The following is a 22,739-nucleotide window of genomic DNA, read 5'->3' on the forward strand; positions in this document are numbered from 1 at the left end:
TACTGAAGTGTACCCCTGGTCCCAATAACCTTCACCGAGGTGACACCGAGGTCTGTCTGTCGAAACCACGCAAACTTTCGAAGGAGTAAATCTAATCCGCTTGAAATTTTGCACAAATACTTCCTTATTACTTTAGTTCGGTTAGGATTGTAATGGGCCATATCAGTCCATGTTTTGACGTAGCTGAAATATAAACCGATCTTGGGTCTTGACTTCTTGAGCCTCTAGAAGGCGCAATTCTTATCCGATTGGGATGAAATTTTGCACGACGTGTTTTGTATGATACAACACAACAACTGTGCCAAGTATGGTTAAAGTCGTTCCATAACCTGATATAGCTGCCATATAAACCGATCTGGGGTCTTGACTTCTTGAGCCTTTAGAGGACGCAATTCTATCCGATGGACATTTTGTTATGATATCTAACAACTGTACCAAGCATGGTTAAATTGGTCCATAACCTGATATATTTGGCGCAATTCCTATCCGTTTGGCTGAAATTTTGAATGCCGTATTTTATTATGACTTTCAACAACTGTGCCAAATAAGCTTCATAAACTAATATAGCTGCCATATAAACCGATCTGAGATCTTGACTTCTTGAGCCTCTAGAGGTCGCAATTATTATCCGATTTGCCAGAAATTTTGTACAACGAATCCTCTCATGGTCTAATTCTCTCTATAGCCTGATACAGCTCCCATATAAATTGTAATAAATCGGGCGCAATTCTTATTCGAATTGGCTGACATTTTACACAGGTCTCCAACATATAATTTAATTGTGGTCCGACCTTGACCATATCTTGATATCGTTCTAATAGCAGAGCAAGTCTATTTTATCATGTTATCATTTTTTGCAAAAGAAGAGATACCGGAAAGAACTCGACAAATGATATCCATGGTGGAGGGTATATAAGATTCCGGCCGGCCGAACTTAGCAGGCTTTTTTTTTGGTTTCATTTATTGTACAAGTATCCCTAACCTCTTTTTACCTAACCTAACCTAACCCACATAATTTTTGACTGAAGAATCGGAGTTAAAAACGTGACGAGCAAAATTATTTATAAGTTCAAAATCAGTTTACATATGTCCTTCGGAAAAAAATTTTTTTTTCACCTCCGGAGGAATTTTTCACCTGAGGAGAACCTTACACCTTCTGTACATGTATTTTACGCACTTGAAAAGATATTTCAGAGGACAATTGCAATAAGAAAATTTCGCGGAAAAATTCTTATATAATTGGGGTAAATTCGAAAAAAAAAATTAGTTTTTTTTTTAACTACGTGTAACTTTGAGGAGCTATAAAATCGGAATGCCTAGAGATATTATCATGGATGAATCATGACATTCTTAAACACAATTTGCTCTGAAGCTTGTTTAGATCTTAAGGGGATTTCTCAATTTCGCGGAAATTCCCATGCAACATCTCCTAGACAGATTTTTTTAGACCATTTTCTATTTCTACACCTCTCTAAAGAGCTTGTTCGCCTAGGTCGAGTGAAGAGTGCCATATTAAAAAATGGCACACAAAAACAAGGAGAATAGAGACAATGTTCAACACTTACTTCCAAAAACAAGCTAAATATCACGATTTTCCTTGAATCACCCCGTTCAACAGTCGGCCTAGCCAAATTGATTGACAATCCTCCATGATACCCTCTAAAAGCACAATAATTTAATTTTCTTTGAAAACACAAAATATCACCGTTTACTTTACTCTTAATTTTTACAATTGTCACTGTTAGTTTTATTCAAACTTGAATTTACAAAAATGAATATTCCTTTTTGTTGACATTGGTATTGTCCACTATCCAATCGAGTAGTTCTGGAACTGAGGCATACACGCCAGGGAAGTTCTTGCGAGCACAACCAATACCCCAAGAGACAATGCCCAACAATTGATTCTCGTAGATCAAGGGACCACCGGAATCACCTTGGCAGGCATCCTTACCGCCACCCTCAACATTGGCGCACATCATGCGATCGGTCAACATTAGGGGATAGGATTTCTTGCATTTGCTGAGTTCAACATAGTTGAGTGTGACTTGTTGCAAGGTGTTGGGAATGTTGCCACCCTCCACCAAGGTACCCCAGCCGGTGACAATGACTTCAGCGCCAGCAGCAGGTCTGGACTTGGCCAAGCCAATGGGTTGGATTTTATCATTGAAGGGGAAATCACCGCCCAAGAACAAAAGAGCCACATCATAATCGTTGTTGGCATTGTATTTCTCATGGATGACAAGCTTGGTCACAGGCAACTCCCAGGTGACATTATTCAAATGGGTGGAGCCGGCAACAATGGTCAACTGGCTAAGATCCAAATCGCCCACAACACAATGAGCAGCAGAGACGATGATGTTGCTGGTGTAGACACTGCCACCGCAACGATGATTGCCACGATAACGCATGGAGATTTGATGGGGATACTGTTCGATGGTAGCATCCATGCCACCCACAATGCGGCCATCCAACATGGGTACCACTGGCACAATGTGGGCCTTTAAGGCCGGCACCGAAGCCAAGCACAGCAAAATCACAAACTTAAGCATTTTTTCCGTAACTCACCGTACTAAACGAATAATCGGTGATCACCAGGTATTTATAGTGGCCTATGGAAAGCCTTAGCCAGAAAACTCACTATGCTATCCATAGATTATGGCCAAGGGAAGCCACTAATTATAAATCAATACCTAATCTTTGGACATGGGGTTTTTTGTTTTATTTTTACGTTCATTTTTAATGAAAATAAGTTATCGTATCTGACCGAGGCAGCCCCTCCCCCTAATATGGGTGGACAAACATTTAGCAATACAAATGATTTACCAGGCACCCACAATTTGCCGTAAAAATTAAATTTCTTTTGATAAGACCAACTAATCGAAGAACTTTAGTCCAAGAAGTTTCAATGAACCTTGGGAACCTGTTGGAAATCGCCATAATTCATTTCTTTTTCTAGGGTTTTTATATGAGGCAATTTAACATTGTGCTGAGATAAAACTAGCAGAGCTATGTTGAAATCAACATTGTGATAAGCCTTATTACAGAATGCAAAGTTAAATGAGAGTGATTAAAATTAAAAAGCATATTTTTAGGCTAATAGAGTTTTGCACCCACAGAAATTTGTTGGTAAAAACCGCACTGGACACAACAAATTTGTACATTTTATCATAAATTTGAGGGGTATGTACATTAGCATACATAATTTTCCATTTTTTTTTTTACAATTTGACATTTTTGATTTGATTTTAAATAACAGCAGACAGTAGTAACCGTTGAGTGGAGCAGACGTATTTTTCATTTCGATCCCCAAAGAAAACCAGTAAGGAAAGGCAAAAGTCGGGCGTTGCCGACTATACTATACCCTACACCACCGAGTCTACGTAATAATTTTAATATATAGCACTTATATCCAAATCTAGTTAGTCTTTAATTTTGCATACCTATTGAAATATAAAATAGAACCTTCTACGATTTTTGAGGCTTCTACAGCCTTAAAAGTCGTAACGCATAAATGATATATATGGGAGTTTTATTTAAATCTGATTCGATTTTGGTGAAATTGTTTGCACGAAGTGCGACATCAAATAAAACATCTCCTGCAAAATTTTTTAAGGATGGGTCCCATCAATTGTGGCTACTACGGCATATCGGATGAAAGATATATATGGGAGCTATATATAAATCTGATCCGATTCTGACGAAACTTTCCACACATATTGGGACGTCTCAAAAAGCAATTCGTGCCAAAATTGGTAAAGATCGAACCAAAATTGTGCCTTCTACAGCTTTTAAGGCCATATCGGATGAAAGATTATATGGGAGCTATACATAGATCTGATCCGATTCTGATGAAACTTTCCACACATATTGGGACGTCACAAAAAGCAATTCGTGCCAAAATTGGTAAAGATCGAACCAAAATTGTGCCTTCTACAGCCTTAAGAGATCAAATCAGATGAAAGTTATATATGGGAGCTATATCTAAATCTGAACCGATTTAGATGAAATTTTGCACACGAATTAGGATGTCAGACGAAACATCTCATATTGAATTTGCAACAGCAGCAAACAGCTTTAAAAGGGCATATCGGATGAAAGATATATATGAGAGCTATATCTAAATCTGGACCGATTTCATTGAAATTGCACACTTATTGGGACGTCAAAAGAAACACTTCGTGCCAAATTTTGTAAGGATCGGACCAAAATTGTGGCCTCTACAGCTTTAAAAGAGCACATTGGGTGAAACATTTTTATGGGAGCTATACCTAAACCTGGACCGATTTTCAATATCAATAGCATTCGTCCTTGGATCAAAAAAGAGACTTATGCAAAATTTTGTGAAAATCGGACAACAAATGACAACCTTGATTACAAGAAAACATGGCCAGAAAGACACATGGACATAGCTAAATGGAATCAGGAAGTGATTCTAAGCCGATCTGTAAACTTATCGATGGATTTAGCTCTTATCCTTCTTAGCGTTGCAAACAAATGCACAAACCTATAATACCCTGTACCACAGTGGTGGTGTAGGATATAAATGTCCGTATCACGGAATATGTACTACCTATCACGCAAAAATTTTAAAGCCTCCCACAAGCAGTCTCAAAATGGTGGTGGCATCAGACCGTAGCATGTTGTCCGCCCCTCCTATATGTGTCGATGCCTTGACGCCTGAGGTCTAGAGTAATGCTTCAAGCTCATAACCAGTAGTCAGACTAACAATTGTGAAAGAGACGTATAAACCAGAGGAATGTGCAATTCGTCTCCAGTCATTAAGTAAATGTGGTGTTTCCGATTCGGATTCAAATAGCGACAGGGTCAATGAAACAGTCATCGCAGCCGAATCGAGAGTCGAGGTCAACGGGATGACGGCAGTATTGCGCGATGGCTTTGCTAAGCTCACAAGAAAACCGAGAAAGCAATCCGGGCACGACGAAGACGGCTGAGTAGTATACAATGGCAGCGCAAAAGGGTAGAGCTGGTATTTTATATTTTGTGTTAATATCGGTATCGATACTATCGGCAAAGGTAAAGGTAAAGGCGGAGCTTATGGCACCCCCATCATAACCATCCTGTTCCTTCAACAAATCTCAGGAGACCTACCAGAGGTACATTCGCAAGTTCACCCAAATTACAGAAGTAACGCCTCCCTAGAGCCTACGTCCCTGCAGGTCGATGACAGGGCTGATCGCCCTTGCAGTCCGGCAACCATCCACCGAGTCCTATCTCGTCACCGAAGCCGCCCTGGCCATCCCCTCTACTTTGTTCAGTAGCTCGACAAATGGCACATAGGAAAGACCGGCACAGGCGAACCCCTCCTGCCGCACTCGTCCGTCCTCCCATTTCCTGAAATCCCCTCATGCCCAGGAACCCATGTCAGCGTCACATCGTGGGCCCGGAGCCTATCCAGGGGCTCCAAACAATCCGCCACGCATCTCGACCTCACCATCCTCGACCCCAAGGCCTTGAGCGCCACCATACTGTCCACATAAATTCTGAGTTTCGATGACTGTAAATCTCTTACCAGAATTTCGATTGCGACCATTGCAATGGCACAGATCTCTGCCTGAAAGACAGTCACAGAGACATACCGATATTGAGTGCGTCAGAGTAGACCCCCAATCCAGTCCCTGCGATGGATAAATCATATGCTAAGGAACAGGTGGATAAATTTTATATCCCATGGCATATATATAAGGGAGAAAGTGGCACAAGGCACGCCACAGGGGGTATTTTATCGCCACTCTCGGAACACCTTAAATTACCTATTACGGATGCTGATTGAGGAGGGATTTGAGCCCGTCTCCTACGCAGACGTTGTTATAATACTTCTAAGGGGTAAGGATCCGAACCAGCTATGCAGGGATCCGAACCAGCTATGCAAGGGTTTTGCTATGTCATATGACTGGGCTAGACCCAGAGGTCTCAATGTTAGCCCAGAAAAGCCTGAAATATGCCTGTTCACGAGGAAGACGAAGGTAGGCCAATTCAACGCACCACGTTTACTCAATAGTTTAGTGGACTGAGATGGAGAAAAAGTGCAATGTAAGGATAATACAATAGGTCCAGAGAATATATTGTCTTGGCATAGGCGGATAGTGATGTCCGTTGGCCTAAACACGTATTTGAAGCGTCGAAAGAAGCATTCAAGTGCTTAGGCTTACTAAACATCTATACCACTTTTATAGACCGAAAATGGACTACAAGTCACATGTATCGGCTGGAGCTTCAAAATCATCCCTGGAGCTACTAGACCGTGTACAGAGGAGAGAAATGGCGTTCAATGGGAATAGAAGGGTATCCAACTCTATTGCCTCCCTTGGACATCGTCTCGATGTGGGTTGTTTGGCGCTGTTCAATCGGTACTTCATCTGGTAATCGTTTTCTTATTCCCGATGTAAGGATGTTTGGCAGAAATACAAGACATTCCAGGAACTCACAGTCGTTTGTAATTGATTGGCCAGCGGACCGAATAATGTATTACGGAGAGAATTCTTATTTCGCCCGAACCGATCGTATGTGGAATCGATTTTCGGCTAATTGTTTTCCCACCCACTATGACATCCAAAGATTTAAGCCAAATGTCAATAAACACTACATTCTTTCCGCCCCCTCCAATTCCTAAATTTCAACGCAATGCACTGCATTCATAGGGGACATCCCCTACGTGTTCATTGATAGAAAAGAAAATTAAAAGACGTTCAAATATTTGAATGTTGCAGTTATTATTTTTATTAAGTAACACAATATTGTAAAGTATAGAATAATACAAATGTAAAGTTTAAAATTTGTTCAAGTCCATGAGTTTGAAAGATTAGAGAATAATGCAATCAGCCTTTTTGAAATTTTTGTAGTGTTCCAGCATTCTTCAACTTTCTAAATTTCATGGACCAAATTTGTTCATTTTGGCTTGGATAAATTTGTTCGTTTTCTTGGATCCCAGAATTTTCACCTCATCCCTTTCTTCCTCCTTTCCTTTTTCAGTTTCTCATTTTGCCTTTTTATACATAAAGTTTGGCATTTTCCTCTATCCAGGGAGTGTGGTAGGTCACACTGGCATATACCCCAGGGAAACCTTCGCGAGCACATCCAATACCCCAGGAGACAACGCCGACTAGCTTACCATTCACCACCAATGGGCCGCCCGAATCACCTTGGCACGAATCCTTGCTGGCATCCTCAACACCAGCACAAATCATTTCCTCGGTAATGGCATAACTCTTAGAGGCATACTGGTTATTGCAGTATTCACTATCGACTATGGACAATTCGGCCATATGCAGTTGGTTGGTAAGGCTTGCAGCATTTTCATCACTCTTACCCCAGCCACTGACCACGGCTGTTTCGCCTTTATTGGGCTTGGCCAAGGCCAAAGGGATGGGTTGAACGGAGGCAGAGTATGCCAAATTTTCAGCTAGGATAATCAAGCCCACATCATTAGCATGAGTTTTCTTATTGTAACCGGAGTGATGTATCAATTTGCTGACTCTGTATCCCTCATCGTCATCGAGTATGGAAGATTTTCCAGCCACAATACGAATGGTTGAGGCAAAACGTCCTTTGATGCAATGAGCAGCGGTAACTATCACTCGTGGAGCATAGATGGCTCCACCACAGATATGCAACAGGGTATTGGTATCCAAACGCACGGACACCTGATAGGGCAGCCTTTCAATGGAGGCTTCCTGACCACCCACAATACGCCCACCTTTACCACTTTCCGCAGCAGCAGCTCCACGGTTTTGCGGCAACACAGATCCTTGGGATAGCGCGATTTAAGCCAAATGTCAATAAACACTACATTCTTTCCGCCCCCTCCAATTCCTAAATTTCAACGCAATGCACTGCATTCATAGGGGACATCCCCTACGTGTTCATTGATAGAAAAGAAAATTAAAAGACGTTCAAATATTTGAATGTTGCAGTTATTATTTTTATTAAGTAACACAATATTGTAAAGTATAGAATAATACAAATGTAAAGTTTAAAATTTGTTCAAGTCCATGAGTTTGAAAGATTAGAGAATAATGCAATCAGCCTTTTTGAAATTTTTGTAGTGTTCCAGCATTCTTCAACTTTCTAAATTTCATGGACCAAATTTGTTCATTTTGGCTTGGATAAATTTGTTCGTTTTCTTGGATCCCAGAATTTTCACCTCATCCCTTTCTTCCTCCTTTCCTTTTTCAGTTTCTCATTTTGCCTTTTTATACATAAAGTTTGGCATTTTCCTCTATCCAGGGAGTGTGGTAGGTCACACTGGCATATACCCCAGGGAAACCTTCGCGAGCACATCCAATACCCCAGGAGACAACGCCGACTAGCTTACCATTCACCACCAATGGGCCGCCCGAATCACCTTGGCACGAATCCTTGCTGGCATCCTCAACACCAGCACAAATCATTTCCTCGGTAATGGCATAACTCTTAGAGGCATACTGGTTATTGCAGTATTCACTATCGACTATGGACAATTCGGCCATATGCAGTTGGTTGGTAAGGCTTGCAGCATTTTCATCACTCTTACCCCAGCCACTGACCACGGCTGTTTCGCCTTTATTGGGCTTGGCCAAGGCCAAAGGGATGGGTTGAACGGAGGCAGAGTATGCCAAATTTTCAGCTAGGATAATCAAGCCCACATCATTAGCATGAGTTTTCTTATTGTAACCGGAGTGATGTATCAATTTGCTGACTCTGTATCCCTCATCGTCATCGAGTATGGAAGATTTTCCAGCCACAATACGAATGGTTGAGGCAAAACGTCCTTTGATGCAATGAGCAGCGGTAACTATCACTCGTGGAGCATAGATGGCTCCACCACAGATATGCAACAGGGTATTGGTATCCAAACGCACGGACACCTGATAGGGCAGCCTTTCAATGGAGGCTTCCTGACCACCCACAATACGCCCACCTTTACCACTTTCCGCAGCAGCAGCTCCACGGTTTTGCGGCAACACAGATCCTTGGGATAGCGCGACTAAGGCAAGGACTGTCAGAGCCAAAAAGTTGTTGCGTGTTAACATCGTGTCTAAGTTATGACAAATGGTACTTTCTTTATCAAAGCCTTTATATAGCGGCCACGACGAAATCGAAGCAATTTTTTTATAACAGCGCTTTTAACCATTCTGGATAATCATCACTTGCTTGTCGTTTTGATATAATTTTTGTTGTTTGGCTAACGATGGTCAAGCAGTTCCAAGAAAGGGGGGTTAAGGTTTACTATCAGAGCACTTAAATGATGGACATACACTTGGAGAAATACAAAGCGGTTGTCAATCTAATCGGTATTGAATTGAAAATAGAGGAAAATAGTTTAGACAAAATGCCAGACAGTATCAGATTTCAAAATTTCCCCATGACATTTAAGAATTAAAAGAAATTGACAGACACCAATTGTCTGAAGGATCCCTCATCCTTATTTCGTGGAAAAATTAGCATAACAAAAAATTTACTAAAACTTTAGATTTTCATTAAAAATATCCTCAATAATGGTTTAATATAAACAAATAAAACGACATTAAGTTCGGACCAGTGCGGAGTCGAGTTTTTGACGCCGTAGTCGAAGTCGGAGTCAGACTATTGAGCCGGAGTCTGAGTTTGGTTCGGAGTTGAGCACGTTTACCCCGACTTCGAACCACTCTCCGACTCCTGCTTACACTCCGACTTAGACTCCAACCCGGGGTCGGAGTCGAGAGCTAGACTTCGCAGCACTGGTTCGGACGGGCCGAAATTTGGATACCCACCACCTCGGATGTCACAGTAGCGCAGAGGTAAGCATGTCCACCTATGTTTGAACCCTAGCGAGAACATCAGAAAAAAATTTAAGTGGTGGTTTCCCCTCCTAATGCTGGCTACATTTGTGAAATTCTATACCATGTACGGCACGCCGCCCGGAATCGGCTATAAAAACCAGGCCCTATTCTTTCAGCTTCAAACTTGAGGCGAGCAGCACTCATTGATATGTGAGAAGTTTGTTCCTGTCCCTTAATGGAATTTTTCGTTCAATCCATTCCATCAAAGCCCGATGAATAATGCTCCATATACGAATCCATGGCAGCTAAATTCATCTATGATCTGATGTGGACCAAACTCAGGATGGCGGTCGAGGGGTTAAACATGGGGAAATAAATGGACCTTCCAGACCGTAAATTGGGAAATCGCTCCATATGGCAGTTATATCCAAATATTGTCTGATCTACACATTGTTCGGAAACGATTTGAAGGGGTCTTATTGTAAATAAATTGCAGCAAAATCGGGTAATTAATACATCAATAGTGGGAAAGACCTTAAAACTTATCTATAGGGCGCTATTCCCAAATATGGTCTGAGCCGTACTCAGCACGGATGACAAAATGCTTTAAAGGGGAAATTTTGCAAATTTTAGAGAATTCGGGTGATAAATACATCTTTAATGAGCATAATAACTGTAATCGGGTGATCTGTATATATGGCAGCTATATCCAAATATACACCGAAATTCGACATCGATGTCGAGGGGTCTTACAAAATTCACTTTGCCAAATTGTAGTCAAATTGGGTAATAAATGCGCCTTATATGAGACCAGCAACTTAAAGCAGGAGATCGGTATATATTGCAGCTATATCCAAATATAGCCCAATCCAGATCATATTTGACCCGTATATCAAGAGGTATAACACAACTCACTGCGCCAAATTTTAGCAAAATCGGTTTATAAATGCGGATTTTATGGGCCAAAGACCTTAATTCGCGAGATCCGTGTTAGGCTTTTCAATATTCGCCACGAATGCTAATCGGGGAAACAATTTTTCTCCATACAAACAAATCGAAAAAATCCACTTAATGGGCAAATAAAATACCCCTGAAGAAAATGCCACCGAGATTTGATTTTCTTTAAAATTTTTTTTTCTAATCTGATTTCAATATTTATGATTTAAAAAATTTTCTCAAAATTAATTTTTTTTTATATCCACCACCGAAGGATGTGGTAATATTCATTTCGTCATTCCGTTTGCAACACATCGAAATATCTATTTCCGACCCAATAAGGTATATATATTCTTGATCAGCGTAAAAATCTAAGACGATCTGGCTATGTCCGTCCGTCTGTCCATCTGTCTGTTGAAATCACGTTACAGACTTTAAAAATAGAGATATTCAGCTGAAACTTTGCACAGATTTTTTTCTCTATAAGAAGGTTAAATTCGAAGATGGGCTATATCGGACTATATCTTGAGATAGCCCCCATTTAGACCGATTCGCTGATTCAGAGTCTTAGGCCATAAAAGCCACATTTTTTATCCGATTTTGTAGAAATTAGGGAAAGTGAGTTGTGTTAGGCCAGTCGACAACCTTCTGCAATTCAGCCCAGATCGGACTAGATTTGGATATAGCTGCCATATGGACCGTTCTCTCGATTAAGGTTTTGGGATCATAAAAGGCGCATATATTGTCTGATTTCGCCGAAATTTGGGACAATGAGTTGTGTTAGGCCCCTTGACATCTTACTAGAATTTGGCACAGATCAGTTCAGATTTGGATATAGCTGCCATATAGACCGATCTCTCGATTTAAGGTCTTGGCCCCATACAAGGCGAATTTATTGTCCGATTTCGCCGAAATTTGGGACAGTGAGTTGTGTTAGGCCCCTTGACATCTTACTAAAATATGGCACAGATCGGTTCAGATTTGGATATAGCTGCGATATAGACCGATCTCTCGATTTAAGATCTTGGCCCCATACAAGGGGCATTTATTGTCCGATTTCGCCGAAATTTGGGACAGTGAGTTAAATTAGGCCCTTGACATCTTCTTAAAATATGGCACAGATCGGTTCAGATTTGGATATAGCTGCCATATAGACCGATCTTTCGATTTAAAGTCTTGGCCCCATAAAAGGCACATATATAATCCGATTTCGCTGAAATTTGATGCAGTTACTTATCTTAAGCCTACCTTAGGAAAGGCAGTTTACATATATACCCGAGGTGGTGGGTATCCAAAGTTCGGCCCGGCCGAACATAACGCCTTTTTACTTGTTCAGAATATTATCTAGTTGAACCGGGTCCACTGCGCCTTTTTGATCCTACCTACATCACTATAGTATATAACCTTTTGGTATGTTTTGGTGGTAGTATCGCCCCTTTAGAAATGTCGCTTCTTATCTGGATATCCAATCCGTACTCTGGGAGTAGAGTACGGATTGGATGCGTAAGGGGTACATTGCCCACCCAGAGCTGAAAATAAATATCAAACCCGTGCTTTATTCTCAAATACATTTTATTTAAACCCCATATTCTTGTGGTCATTAAATAAGTACAATTTGGGTAGTGTTTTGGAGATGAGGCAGACACCAGACACCAGACACTTATTACGAAAGTTTGTACCGATTCCATGATCTACACCTAAGAAACCATTCATTTGAGCCCCATATTGGAGAATATTTCTGGTTTATGGGGGTGGGGCGTCCCCCAAAATACGTGGACCCCAAATTGTATCAAATTCATTTTTTACGCTTAAATACCTTTCATTTGAGTCTGTATACGATGTACGATGGGCTTTGGAGGTGGGCGACTTTCCAGGTATCCCACCCCGTACTCTAATACCAAATTTCTGTTTTAAGGTTACGACTCTTTGCGCTTTTTTGGGCTTATAGTAACCTAAAAATAAAATTCCACACAAACATCCCCGAGACCTGACTTTTTGGAAATTGGGGTAAGGTCCTCCTCCTGTTATCAGACTATAAACATATTTGAAGCATACTGGACACGGCTGTTGGAAAACATAGCAATGCTTTACTTGCAAAATATCAGCTAAATCGGGTGTTAATTGCACTCTCTAGAGGCTCAAAAAGTCAAGATCATCGATCTAGAATGTATGAGCTTTATCAGGTTACAAATCGATTTGAGCCATTCCTAGTATACTTGTTGCAAGTCAATACAAAAGATCTTGTGCAAAATTTCAGCCATATCGGATAAGAATTGTGCCCTAATCCTAGATCAGTTTATATGGCTGCTATATCAGATTGTGAACGGATTTAGATACAATAATTCTTGACACAGTTATTTAAATTCAAAACAAAACACTTCCTGCAAAATTTCAGCCAAATCGGATTGGAATAGAACCCTCTAGAGACTCAAGAAGTCAAAATACGAGATCGTTTTGAACGGCAGCTGTCAGGTAATGAATCGATTTGGGCCATATTAAGCATACTTGTTGGAAGTCAAAACAATAGACCTTGTGCAAAATTTCAGCCGCATCGAATAAGAATTTCGCCCTCTAGTGGCTCAAGAAGTCAAGACCCGAGATAGGTTTATAAGGCAACAATCTATATCAAAACATGGACCATATGCCTCATTTATTTGTGCAAAATTTCAAGCGTTTCACTTTACTCTTTCGAAAGATAGAGTGCTTTGTTTGTATTTGAACTGTTCGCTGGATGTCATACTCTTTATCATGGTGTCCACAATACGTTCCATGGTTTTGAGTCGAAAGGACGTAAGGCTTATGGGTCTGTAGGCCTTTGGTTTCGCATAACTTGACTTATGTATAAACACCACCCTTGTCTCCTGCCTATAGCCTGATACAGCTCCTATATATATATCGATTTCCCTATTTTACTTCTTGAGCCCCTAAACGATGCAATTCTTATTCGAATTGGCTGAAATTTTACACAATGACTTCTACTATTATTATGGTCCAAATCCGACCATAACCTGGTACAGCTCCAATATCATAGCAATTATTTGCTTTTATCCTTTGTTGGCCTAAAAAGAGATACCGGAAAAAGAAGTCGACAAATGCGATCCATGGTGGAGGGTATATAAGATTCGCCCGCCTGAACTTAGCCTGCTTTTACTTGTGCAACCTCGCTAGTATTCGGTAGCATGTTGATATAGTGCCGTTTCGATGTCTATCCACCCCCTGAAGGTTTGCTGACGAGCCAGTGATACTCAAACGCAGCGTATTCGACCTATCTAATCTCTGCATTCTATTGACCCCTGGGGCATTGTTGAAATCTCCAGATCTGATATCCTACCTTCGCATGCCTGAAGAATCGTCAATATTTCCTGGCAATAAACTTTGAATGCACTGTCGACAACTCTCTTGTGGATCCACGATATAGTCCGGCAGTTCTAACGGGACTTAATGAACCCTTATAGGACGTAGGTTCGAAAACGCGGCTTCTGAAGCTATAAGCAAATCTACTATTACTATTTGCAACAAGCCTGCAGGAGAATAAAAGCAAAAAGAAAGCTCATCTAAAGATATTGTTGCATTTGGAAGACTATTTCGTACGCTGTATTTTCTTGTCCGTCCCTATTTAGTTGACGAGATACACAAACCCCGTGATTTCTGGCATTTGAGTCCTGATAGTTTGGCTTATATTTCCAGACTGAATGATTCATCGTGAACTATTAGCATTTCTTCAGATAGTCAGTACGGAAAAACGCGGGCTTGTCAACAAGCCTGCAATAGAATAAAAGCAGAAAGAAAGCTTATCTGGAGATATAGCTGCGTTTGGAAGACTATTCCTTAAGCTGTATTTTCTTGTCCGTCCCTACTTAGTTGACGAGATTCACATACCCCTGATTTCTGGTATTTGAGTTCTGATAGTTTTGCCCATATTTCCAGACTGAAGGATTCAGTCTTTCTTGTCTCAAAAGGATTGCCGACATTCCCAGTTAACCTTATAGAAGGTATGTCAAAAAACGCGGCATTTAGAAATATCAACAATTTTTATACAAAACAAGTAAAAGCGTGCTAAGTTCGTCCGGTCCGAATCTTATATAGCCTCCACCATGGATCGCATTTGTCGAGTTCTTTTCCAGGCATCTCTTCTTAGGCAAAAAAGGATATTAGAAAAGATTTTCTCTGCTATTAGAGCGATATCAAGATAGGGTCCGGTTTGGACCACAATTAAATTATATGTTGGAGACCTGTGTAAAATGTCAGCCAATTCGAATAAGAATTGCTCCCTTTGGGGGCTCAAGAAGTAAAATAGAGAGATCGATTTATATGGGAGCTGTATCGGGCTATAGACCGATTCAGACCATAATAAACACGTATGTTGATGGTCAAGAGAGGATACGTCGTACAAAATTTCAGACAAATCGGATAATAATTGCGACCTCTAGAGGCTCAAGAAGTCAAGATCCCAGATCGGTTTATATGGCAGCTATATCAGGTTATGAACCGATTTAAACCTTATTTGACGCAGTTGTTGAAAGTAAAAATAAAATACGTCATGCATACATGCATACGTCTGTTTATATGACAGCTATATCAGGTTATGAACTGATTTGAACCATACCTGGCACAGTTGTTGGATATCATAACAAAACACGTCGTGCCGAAATTCATTCAAATCGGAGAAGAATTGCGCCCTCTAGAGGCTCAAGAAGTCAAGACCCAAGATCGGTTTATATATGACTAGCTATATTATATGACAGCTATATCAAAACATGGACCGATATGGCCCATTTACAATACCAACCGACCTACACTAATAAGAAGTATTTGTGCAAAATTTCAAGCGGCTAGCTTTACTCCTTCGGAAGTTAGCGTGCTTTCGACAGACAGACGGACGGACGGACAGACGGACGGACATGGCTAGATCGACATAAAATGTCACGACTATCAAGAATATATATACTTTATGGGGTCTCAGACGAATATTTCGAGTAGTTACAAACAGAATGACGAAATTAGTACACCCCCCATCTTACGGTGGAGGGTATAATAAACCGATCTCCCGATTTGACTGCCTGAAAATTTGCACGCGATATTCTGTAACGACTTTCAACCATTGTACCAAATACGGTTCAAATCAGTGTATAACCTGACCGGTCTCTCGATCATTCTTGTTCGGATCCTGGAAGCTTTAATTTTTGCTGGTTTGACAGAAATTTGGTATGTAGAATTAAATAATGCCCTTCACCTAAATTTAATTTGTATAAATTTTTAGCAGAATCCATGGTTGTGGGTTCCCAAGATTCGGCCTGACCGAACATAGCACCTGTTTGACAGAAGTTAGGTATGTAGAATAGAGTAATGCCCTTCAACTGTATTAAGTTTCTTCATTCCTTTGCGCTTCTTTACTTTGATCACAAAAATTATTTAATTTTGTTGTTGGTGTATAATTTTTTAGCAGAATCCATGGTTGTGGGTTCCCAAGATTCGGCCTAGCCGAACTTAGCACACTTTTACTTGTTTAATCTGACTAGTATTCGGTAGCACCTTGATATTGGCGACATCAGGAGATGTAGCGCCGTTTCGCTGTCTATCCACCTCCTTAAGAATAGCTGACGAGCCAGTGATACTCAAACGCAGCGTATTCGACCTATCTAATCTCTGCATTCTATCGACCCCTGGGGGCATTGTTGAAGTCTCCAGATCTAATATCCTACCTTCGCATGCCTGAAGAATCGTCAATATTTCCTGACAATAAACTTTGAATGCACTGTCGACAACTCTCTTGTGGATCCACGATATAGTCCGGCAGTTCTAACGGGACTTAATGAACCCTTATATGATGTAGGTTCGAAAACGCGGCATCTGGAACTATTAGCAAATCTAACACTACTATTAGCAACAAGCCTGCTGGAGAATAAAAGCAAAAAGAAAGATCATCTAAAGATATTGCTGCAGTTGGAAAACTATTCCGTACGCTGTATTTTCTTGTCCGTCGCTATTTAGTTGATGAGATACACATTCTCCTGATTTCTGGCATTTGAGTCCTGATAGTTTGGCCTATATTTCCAGACTGAATGATTAATCTGGAACTATTAGCAATTCTTCAGAAAGACAGTACGGAAAAACGCGGGCTTGTCAACAAGCCTGCAAGAGAATAGAAGCAGAAAGAAAGCTCATCTGGAGATATAGCTGCGTTTGGAAGACTATTCGGTAAGCTGTATTTTCTTGTCCATCTCTATTTAGTTGAAGAGATACACAAATTCCTGATTTCTGGCATTTGAGTCCTGATACATTTGCCCTTATTTCCAGACTGAATGATTCAGTCTTTCTTGTCACAAAAGGATTGCTGACATTCCCAGTTAACCTTATAGAAGGTATGTCAAAAAACGCGACATATCGAAATATCAAAAAATGTGTATATGGTCAGTACACAAAAAACGAGATCAGGAGATATTGGCAAGCCTATAGTGATGATACTAGAAAGTGTGGAACATCCTTCCAGTTACATGAGGCAGTATTCAAGAGATTATGAAAACTATGATAGTTTAAATTTTTCTCCATATATTATTCACCTTTGCTACTTGTATTTCCCAACTCAACCTCATAATACCCAATCAATGTCCAAAGCTTTGTTAGATTGATATCTTGACCATTTCTTGGTTAAACTTTATATCCATTATAAACGGCATATTTTCGGTAGTCTTGTTTTCTTGTCCTACCTACCATATACGATAAGAACCTGGCCAAAAGCATAAAACTAATTGGCTAAATAATGCGATGAGGGAATTTCCTTCTTAATGTTATCGAAAACAATAAAACAATTTAATTGGATAATTACTTTTGATGGGGACAAAGAAGGTGCCGAAAATCCCATACCACATAAAAGTAAATGATTCCCTGCCATTTTCGCGAGTGCAAAATTTTGTGGGGAGGGGGCATATTTCATATGTAGATAAGTGGGTTTTATGTGGAGCAAAGCGATTTTTATGTTCAGATACAGGCCTAATTTTTTTTATCAGAAACGAGTTCATAAATATCAAAGAACCAGACTGAAACTGATATATTTTGAGATTGTTGACTTTTAGAGGTAGGTGCTAATGTCATAAATATCACATTGGTATTTTATCTAAGATTTTTCATTGGGCTATAAGGATTTTTTTAAGTGTCATGGAATTTTGACAAAATACCATAACCATTATTAATCAAAAACATCTTCATCATTTTCCCAATCAATAACAAACACTCTATTTCTAAAGAATCCCCCCAAAATATGAGTCAGAGTCTTGAATATGATTAATGCTTTCAAACCTTGGACATATCATGACATACACAGAAGTGACAAGATTAGGATTAGTTGGTGCCAGTAAAACGTCACCTTACTTACCAGACATTGCAATGCTTTAACTGATAAAACCAAGTTGATCGCTCGCTCACGCCCCAGTGCATATGCAAGCAAGTTTTATGGTAAAACATTTCTTATGGCTATCTGTAGACGCCACAAGACAGATGTAATCAACGACCTTTGATCGTGAGAATGTGCAAGGTAATGGTTTTGTGTGAATGAAATAAGCAGATAAATAATCCGAAGGCAGAAGCCACTAAATTGTTTGGAACTGGTACGAAATATAAGATAGAGAGCCATAAATCTTACCACCACTCACCTCCTTTTGCAGCTTGACGAGAATCGCAGTCCCCACATGCTATCTCTACTAAAATATCGCTATCTCCAAAACCGCGATATCTCCAACAACCGCTAATAAGTAAAAAGGGGTTAAGTTCGGCCGGGCCGAACTTTGGATACCCACTACTTCGGGTATGTATATAAACCACTTTTCACCTAAATCCGGGCATACCTTATGCCCCATAGCAGCTATATCGAAATATGTTACGATTTGGACCAACTGCTTAAAAGTACAAGTCATTGTTCATTTTTGTAGAACAAAATATTGGTCTTTTATGTAACCATATCTAAAAATAAACCGATCTGAACCATATACGACACGGATGTCGAAAAGCCTAACATAAGTCACTGTGTCAAATTTCAGTGAAATCGGATTATAAATGCCCAAAACCTTAAATCGAGAGATCGGTCTATATGGCAGCTATATCCAAATCTGAACCGACCTGGTCTAAATTGAAGAAGGATGTCGAAAGGCCTAAAACAACTCACTGTCCCAAATTTCGGCGAAATCGGACAATAAATGCGACTTTTATGGCCCCAAAACCTTAAATCGAGAAATCGGTCTGTATGGCAGCTATATCCAAATATCAACCGATCTGCGCCATATTGCACAAGTATGTCGAGGGGCTTAATTTAATTCACTGTCCCAAATTGCAGCGACATCGGACAATAAATGCGCATTTTATGGGCCCAAAACCTTAAATCGAGAGATCGGTCTATATGGCAGCTATATCCAAATCTCGACCGATCTGTGCCATACTGCAGATGTATGTCAAGGGGCTTAACTTAATTCACTGTCCCAAATTGCAGCGATATCGGACAATACATGCGCATTTTATGGGCCCAAAACCTTAAATCGAGAGATCGGTCTATATTGCAGCTATATCCAAATCTGGTCCGATCTGAGCCAAATTGAAGAAGGATGTCAAAAGGCCTAACACAACTCACTGTCCCAAATCGCGGCGACATCGGACAATAAATGCGACTTTTATGGCCCCAAAACCTTAAATCGAGAGATCGGTCTATATGGCAGCTATATCAAAATCTGATCCGATCTGAGCCAAATTGAAGAAGAATGTCAAAGGCGTTACACAACCTACTGTCCCAAATTTCAGCGACTTTGGACAATAAATGCGCATTTTATGGGCCCAAAACCTTAAATCGAGAGATCGGTCTATATGGCAGCTATATCCAAATCTGAACCGATCTGGGCCAAATTGAAGAAGGATGTCGAAAGGCCTAACACAACTCACTGTCCCAAATCGCGGCGACATCGAACAATAAATGCGCCTTTTATGGGCCTAAATCTAGAGATCGGTCTATATGGCAGCTATATCCAAATCTGGACCGATCTGGGCCAAATTGAAGAAGAATGTCGAAGGTCCTTACACAACCTACTGTCCCAAATTTCAGCGACATCGGATTATAAATGCGCCTTTTATAGGCCCAAAACCTTAAATCCAGAGATCTGTCTATATGACAGCTATATCCAAATCTGAACCGATCTGTGCCATATTGCAGAAGTATGTCGAGGGGCTTAACTTAATTCACTGTCCCAAATTTTGGCAAAATCGGACAATAAATGCGCCTTTTATGGGCCTAAATCTAGAGATCGGTCTATATGGGAGCTATATCCAAATCTGGACCGATCTGGGCCAAATTGAAGAAGAATGTCGAAGGGCCTAACACAACCTACTGTCCCAAATTTCAGCGACTTCGGACAATAAATGCGTCTTTTATGGGCCCAAAACCTTAAATCGAGAGGTCTGTCTATATGACAGCTATATCCAAATCTGAACCGATCTGTGTCATATTGCAGAAGTATGTCGAGGGGCTTAACTTAATTCACTGTCCCAAATTGCAGCGACATCGGACAATAAATCCGCATTTTATGGGCCCAAAACCCTAAATCGAGAGATCGGTCCATATGGCAGCTATATCCAAATCTGGAGCGATCAGATCCAAATTGAAGAAGAATGTCGAAGGGCCTAATACAACTCACTGTCCCAAATTTCAGTAAAATCGGATAATAAATGTGGTGTTTATAGGCACAAAACCTTAAATCGAGAGATCTGTCTATATCCAATCAGCTATATCCAAATCTGAACCGATCTATGCCATATTGCAGAAGTATGTCGAGAGGCTTAACTTAATCCATTGTTCCAAATTGCAGCGACATCGGACAATAAATGCGCATTTTATGGGCACAAAACCCTAAATCGAGAGATCGGTGTATATGGCAGCTATATCCAAATCTGGACCGATCTGGGCCAAATTGAAGAGGGATATCGAAGGACCTAACACGGCCCACTGTCTCAAATTTCAGTAAAATCGCATAATCAATGTGGGTTTTATGGGCCTAGGACCCTAAATCGGAGGATCGGTCTATATGGCAGCTATATCCAAATCTAGACCCATCTAGACCAAATTGAGATGGATGTTGAAGAGCCTAACACGACTCATTGTCCCAAATTTCAGCAAAATCGTACGGTGGTGGTTTTAAGAAAAGTATTCTGTCTTGCCAGAACTCAAACTCAGGCGTCTCACGTCATAGACGAACATGCTTACCTCCGCAATCCAGACCATGGTTCTGTTCAGTTTGTCGGGACCAGATTCATCATGAAACAGCAGAAGAACATTGATGATGAGTGTACAATACTTCTGTTGGCGAAACATATTTCCTTTGCCGAAGTCCAAATCCGCAGAAGAGGGAATTTTTGTTTCCACGAATCCGTTAGACTGTCAAGAACATCTTGGCATCCTTTTGTGTGTCATGGGTCGAAAGGGAATAACTTCCTTCTTGACTTAATCCTGTGTTGCTCCTGGTCAAATATTTTTAAAGATATTATTTTGAATTGGCAACGGTTCCAAAGGCCGGATCGAATCTTATATACCCTCCACCATGGATCACATTTGTCGAGTTCTTTGAGCGGTATCTCTTTTTAGACAAACAAAGAAAATGGATACGAATTGCTATGCTATTGCAGCTATATCAAGTTATAATCTGATTCGGATCATAAATGAATTGCATGTTCAAGGCCATAGTAGAAATCATTGGGTAATATTTCAGTTCATTCGAATAAGAATTGCGCCTTGTAGGAGCTCAACAAGCATAATCGGGAGATCGGTTAATATGGGAGCTGTATCAGGCTATAGATTGATTCAGACCATATTAGACAAGAATTTTTAAGGTTATGGAAGAAGCCGTTGTACAAAAATTCAGCCATATCGGATAAGAATTGCGTCCTCTAGAGGCGTAAGAAATCAAGATCCCAGATCGGTTTATATGGCAGCTATATAAGGTTATGCACCGATTAGAATCATACTTAGCACAGTTGTTGGAAGTCATAACAAAAGACTACATGTAAAATTTTAGACAAATCAAATGAGAATTACGCCCTCTAAAGGCTCAAGAAGTCAAGATCCAAGATCGGTTTATATGGCAGCTACATCAGTTCATGGACCGATTTTAACCATACTTTGCACAATTGTTGGAAGTCAAAACAAAACAAAATTTCAGCCATATCGGATGAGAATTACGCCCTCTAATGGCTCAAGAAGTCAAGATCCAAGATCAGTTTATATAGCAGCTACATCAAATCATGAACCGATTTGAACCACACTTACCACCATTGTTGGAAGTCATAACAAAACACAAATGCAAATGGAATGCAAATTTTGCCCATGCAAATTCCACTAAGGAACAGGGGCAAACTTCTCATATATCAATGAGTGCAGTCCGATTCAAGTTTAAGCTCAATAATAAGGGGCTTCCTTTTTATATCCGAGTCCGAACGGTGTGCCGCAGTGCGACACCTCTTTGGAAAGAAGTTTTACATGGCAAAGTACCTCACAAATGTTGCCAGCATTAGGAGGGAAAAGCCACCGCTAAAATTTTTTCTGATGGTCTCGCCTGGATTTGAACCCAGGCGTTCAGTGTTATAGGCGGACATGCTAACCTCTGCGCTACGGTGGTCTCCCATAACAAAACACATCATGTTAAATTCTAGCCAAATCGATTAAGAATTGCGCCCTCTAGTGGTTCAAGAAATCAAGATCTAAGATCGATTTATATGGCAGCTATATCAAAACATGGAGCGATATGACCAATTTACAGTAACAACTGACCTACATTGATAAGAAGTATTTGTGCAAATTTCATGCTCCTAGCTTTATTCCTTCCAAAGTTAGCGTGCTTTCGACAGACAGTGCTTACTTGACAGTTGTTGGAAATCATAACAGAACACTATGTGCAAAATGTCAGCCAAATCGGACAAAAATTCAAATTCAAGAAGTCAAATCGGGAGATCGGTTTATATGAGAGTTATATCTAAATCTAAACCGATATGGCCCATTTGCAATCCCCAATGACCTAC

The 22,739-nt window shown here is 40.4% G+C and overlaps 3 protein-coding genes across 3 annotated transcripts; all 3 read right to left on the reverse strand.

Moving 5' to 3' along the window:
* Positions 1–1,707: 1,707 nt before the first annotated feature.
* LOC106091299 (trypsin delta) lies at positions 1,708–2,592 on the reverse strand. The gene has a single exon (XM_013257778.2). The coding sequence runs from the start codon at positions 2,547–2,549 to the stop codon at positions 1,764–1,766; it is 786 nt and encodes a 261-aa protein (XP_013113232.1). The 5' UTR covers positions 2,550–2,592; the 3' UTR covers positions 1,708–1,763.
* Positions 2,593–6,712: 4,120 nt separating this feature from the next.
* Positions 6,713–7,778, reverse strand: LOC131997893 (trypsin alpha-3-like; the record flags this gene model as incomplete). Its single annotated transcript, XM_059369757.1, has 1 exon — positions 6,713–7,778. A coding segment is annotated over one exon (771 nt), but the record flags the coding sequence as incomplete, so codon positions are not given.
* A 137-nt stretch (positions 7,779–7,915) lies between these two features.
* LOC106091300 (trypsin beta) lies at positions 7,916–9,041 on the reverse strand. Its single transcript, XM_013257779.2, has one exon. It carries the CDS (start codon positions 9,027–9,029, stop codon positions 8,211–8,213), a length of 819 nt encoding a protein of 272 aa, XP_013113233.1. The 5' UTR covers positions 9,030–9,041; the 3' UTR covers positions 7,916–8,210.
* Positions 9,042–22,739: the final 13,698 nt, after the last annotated feature.

This window comes from Stomoxys calcitrans, chromosome 5 (assembly GCF_963082655.1).
Source record: "Stomoxys calcitrans chromosome 5, idStoCalc2.1, whole genome shotgun sequence".
Taxonomy (NCBI): Eukaryota; Metazoa; Arthropoda; class Insecta; order Diptera; family Muscidae; genus Stomoxys; species Stomoxys calcitrans.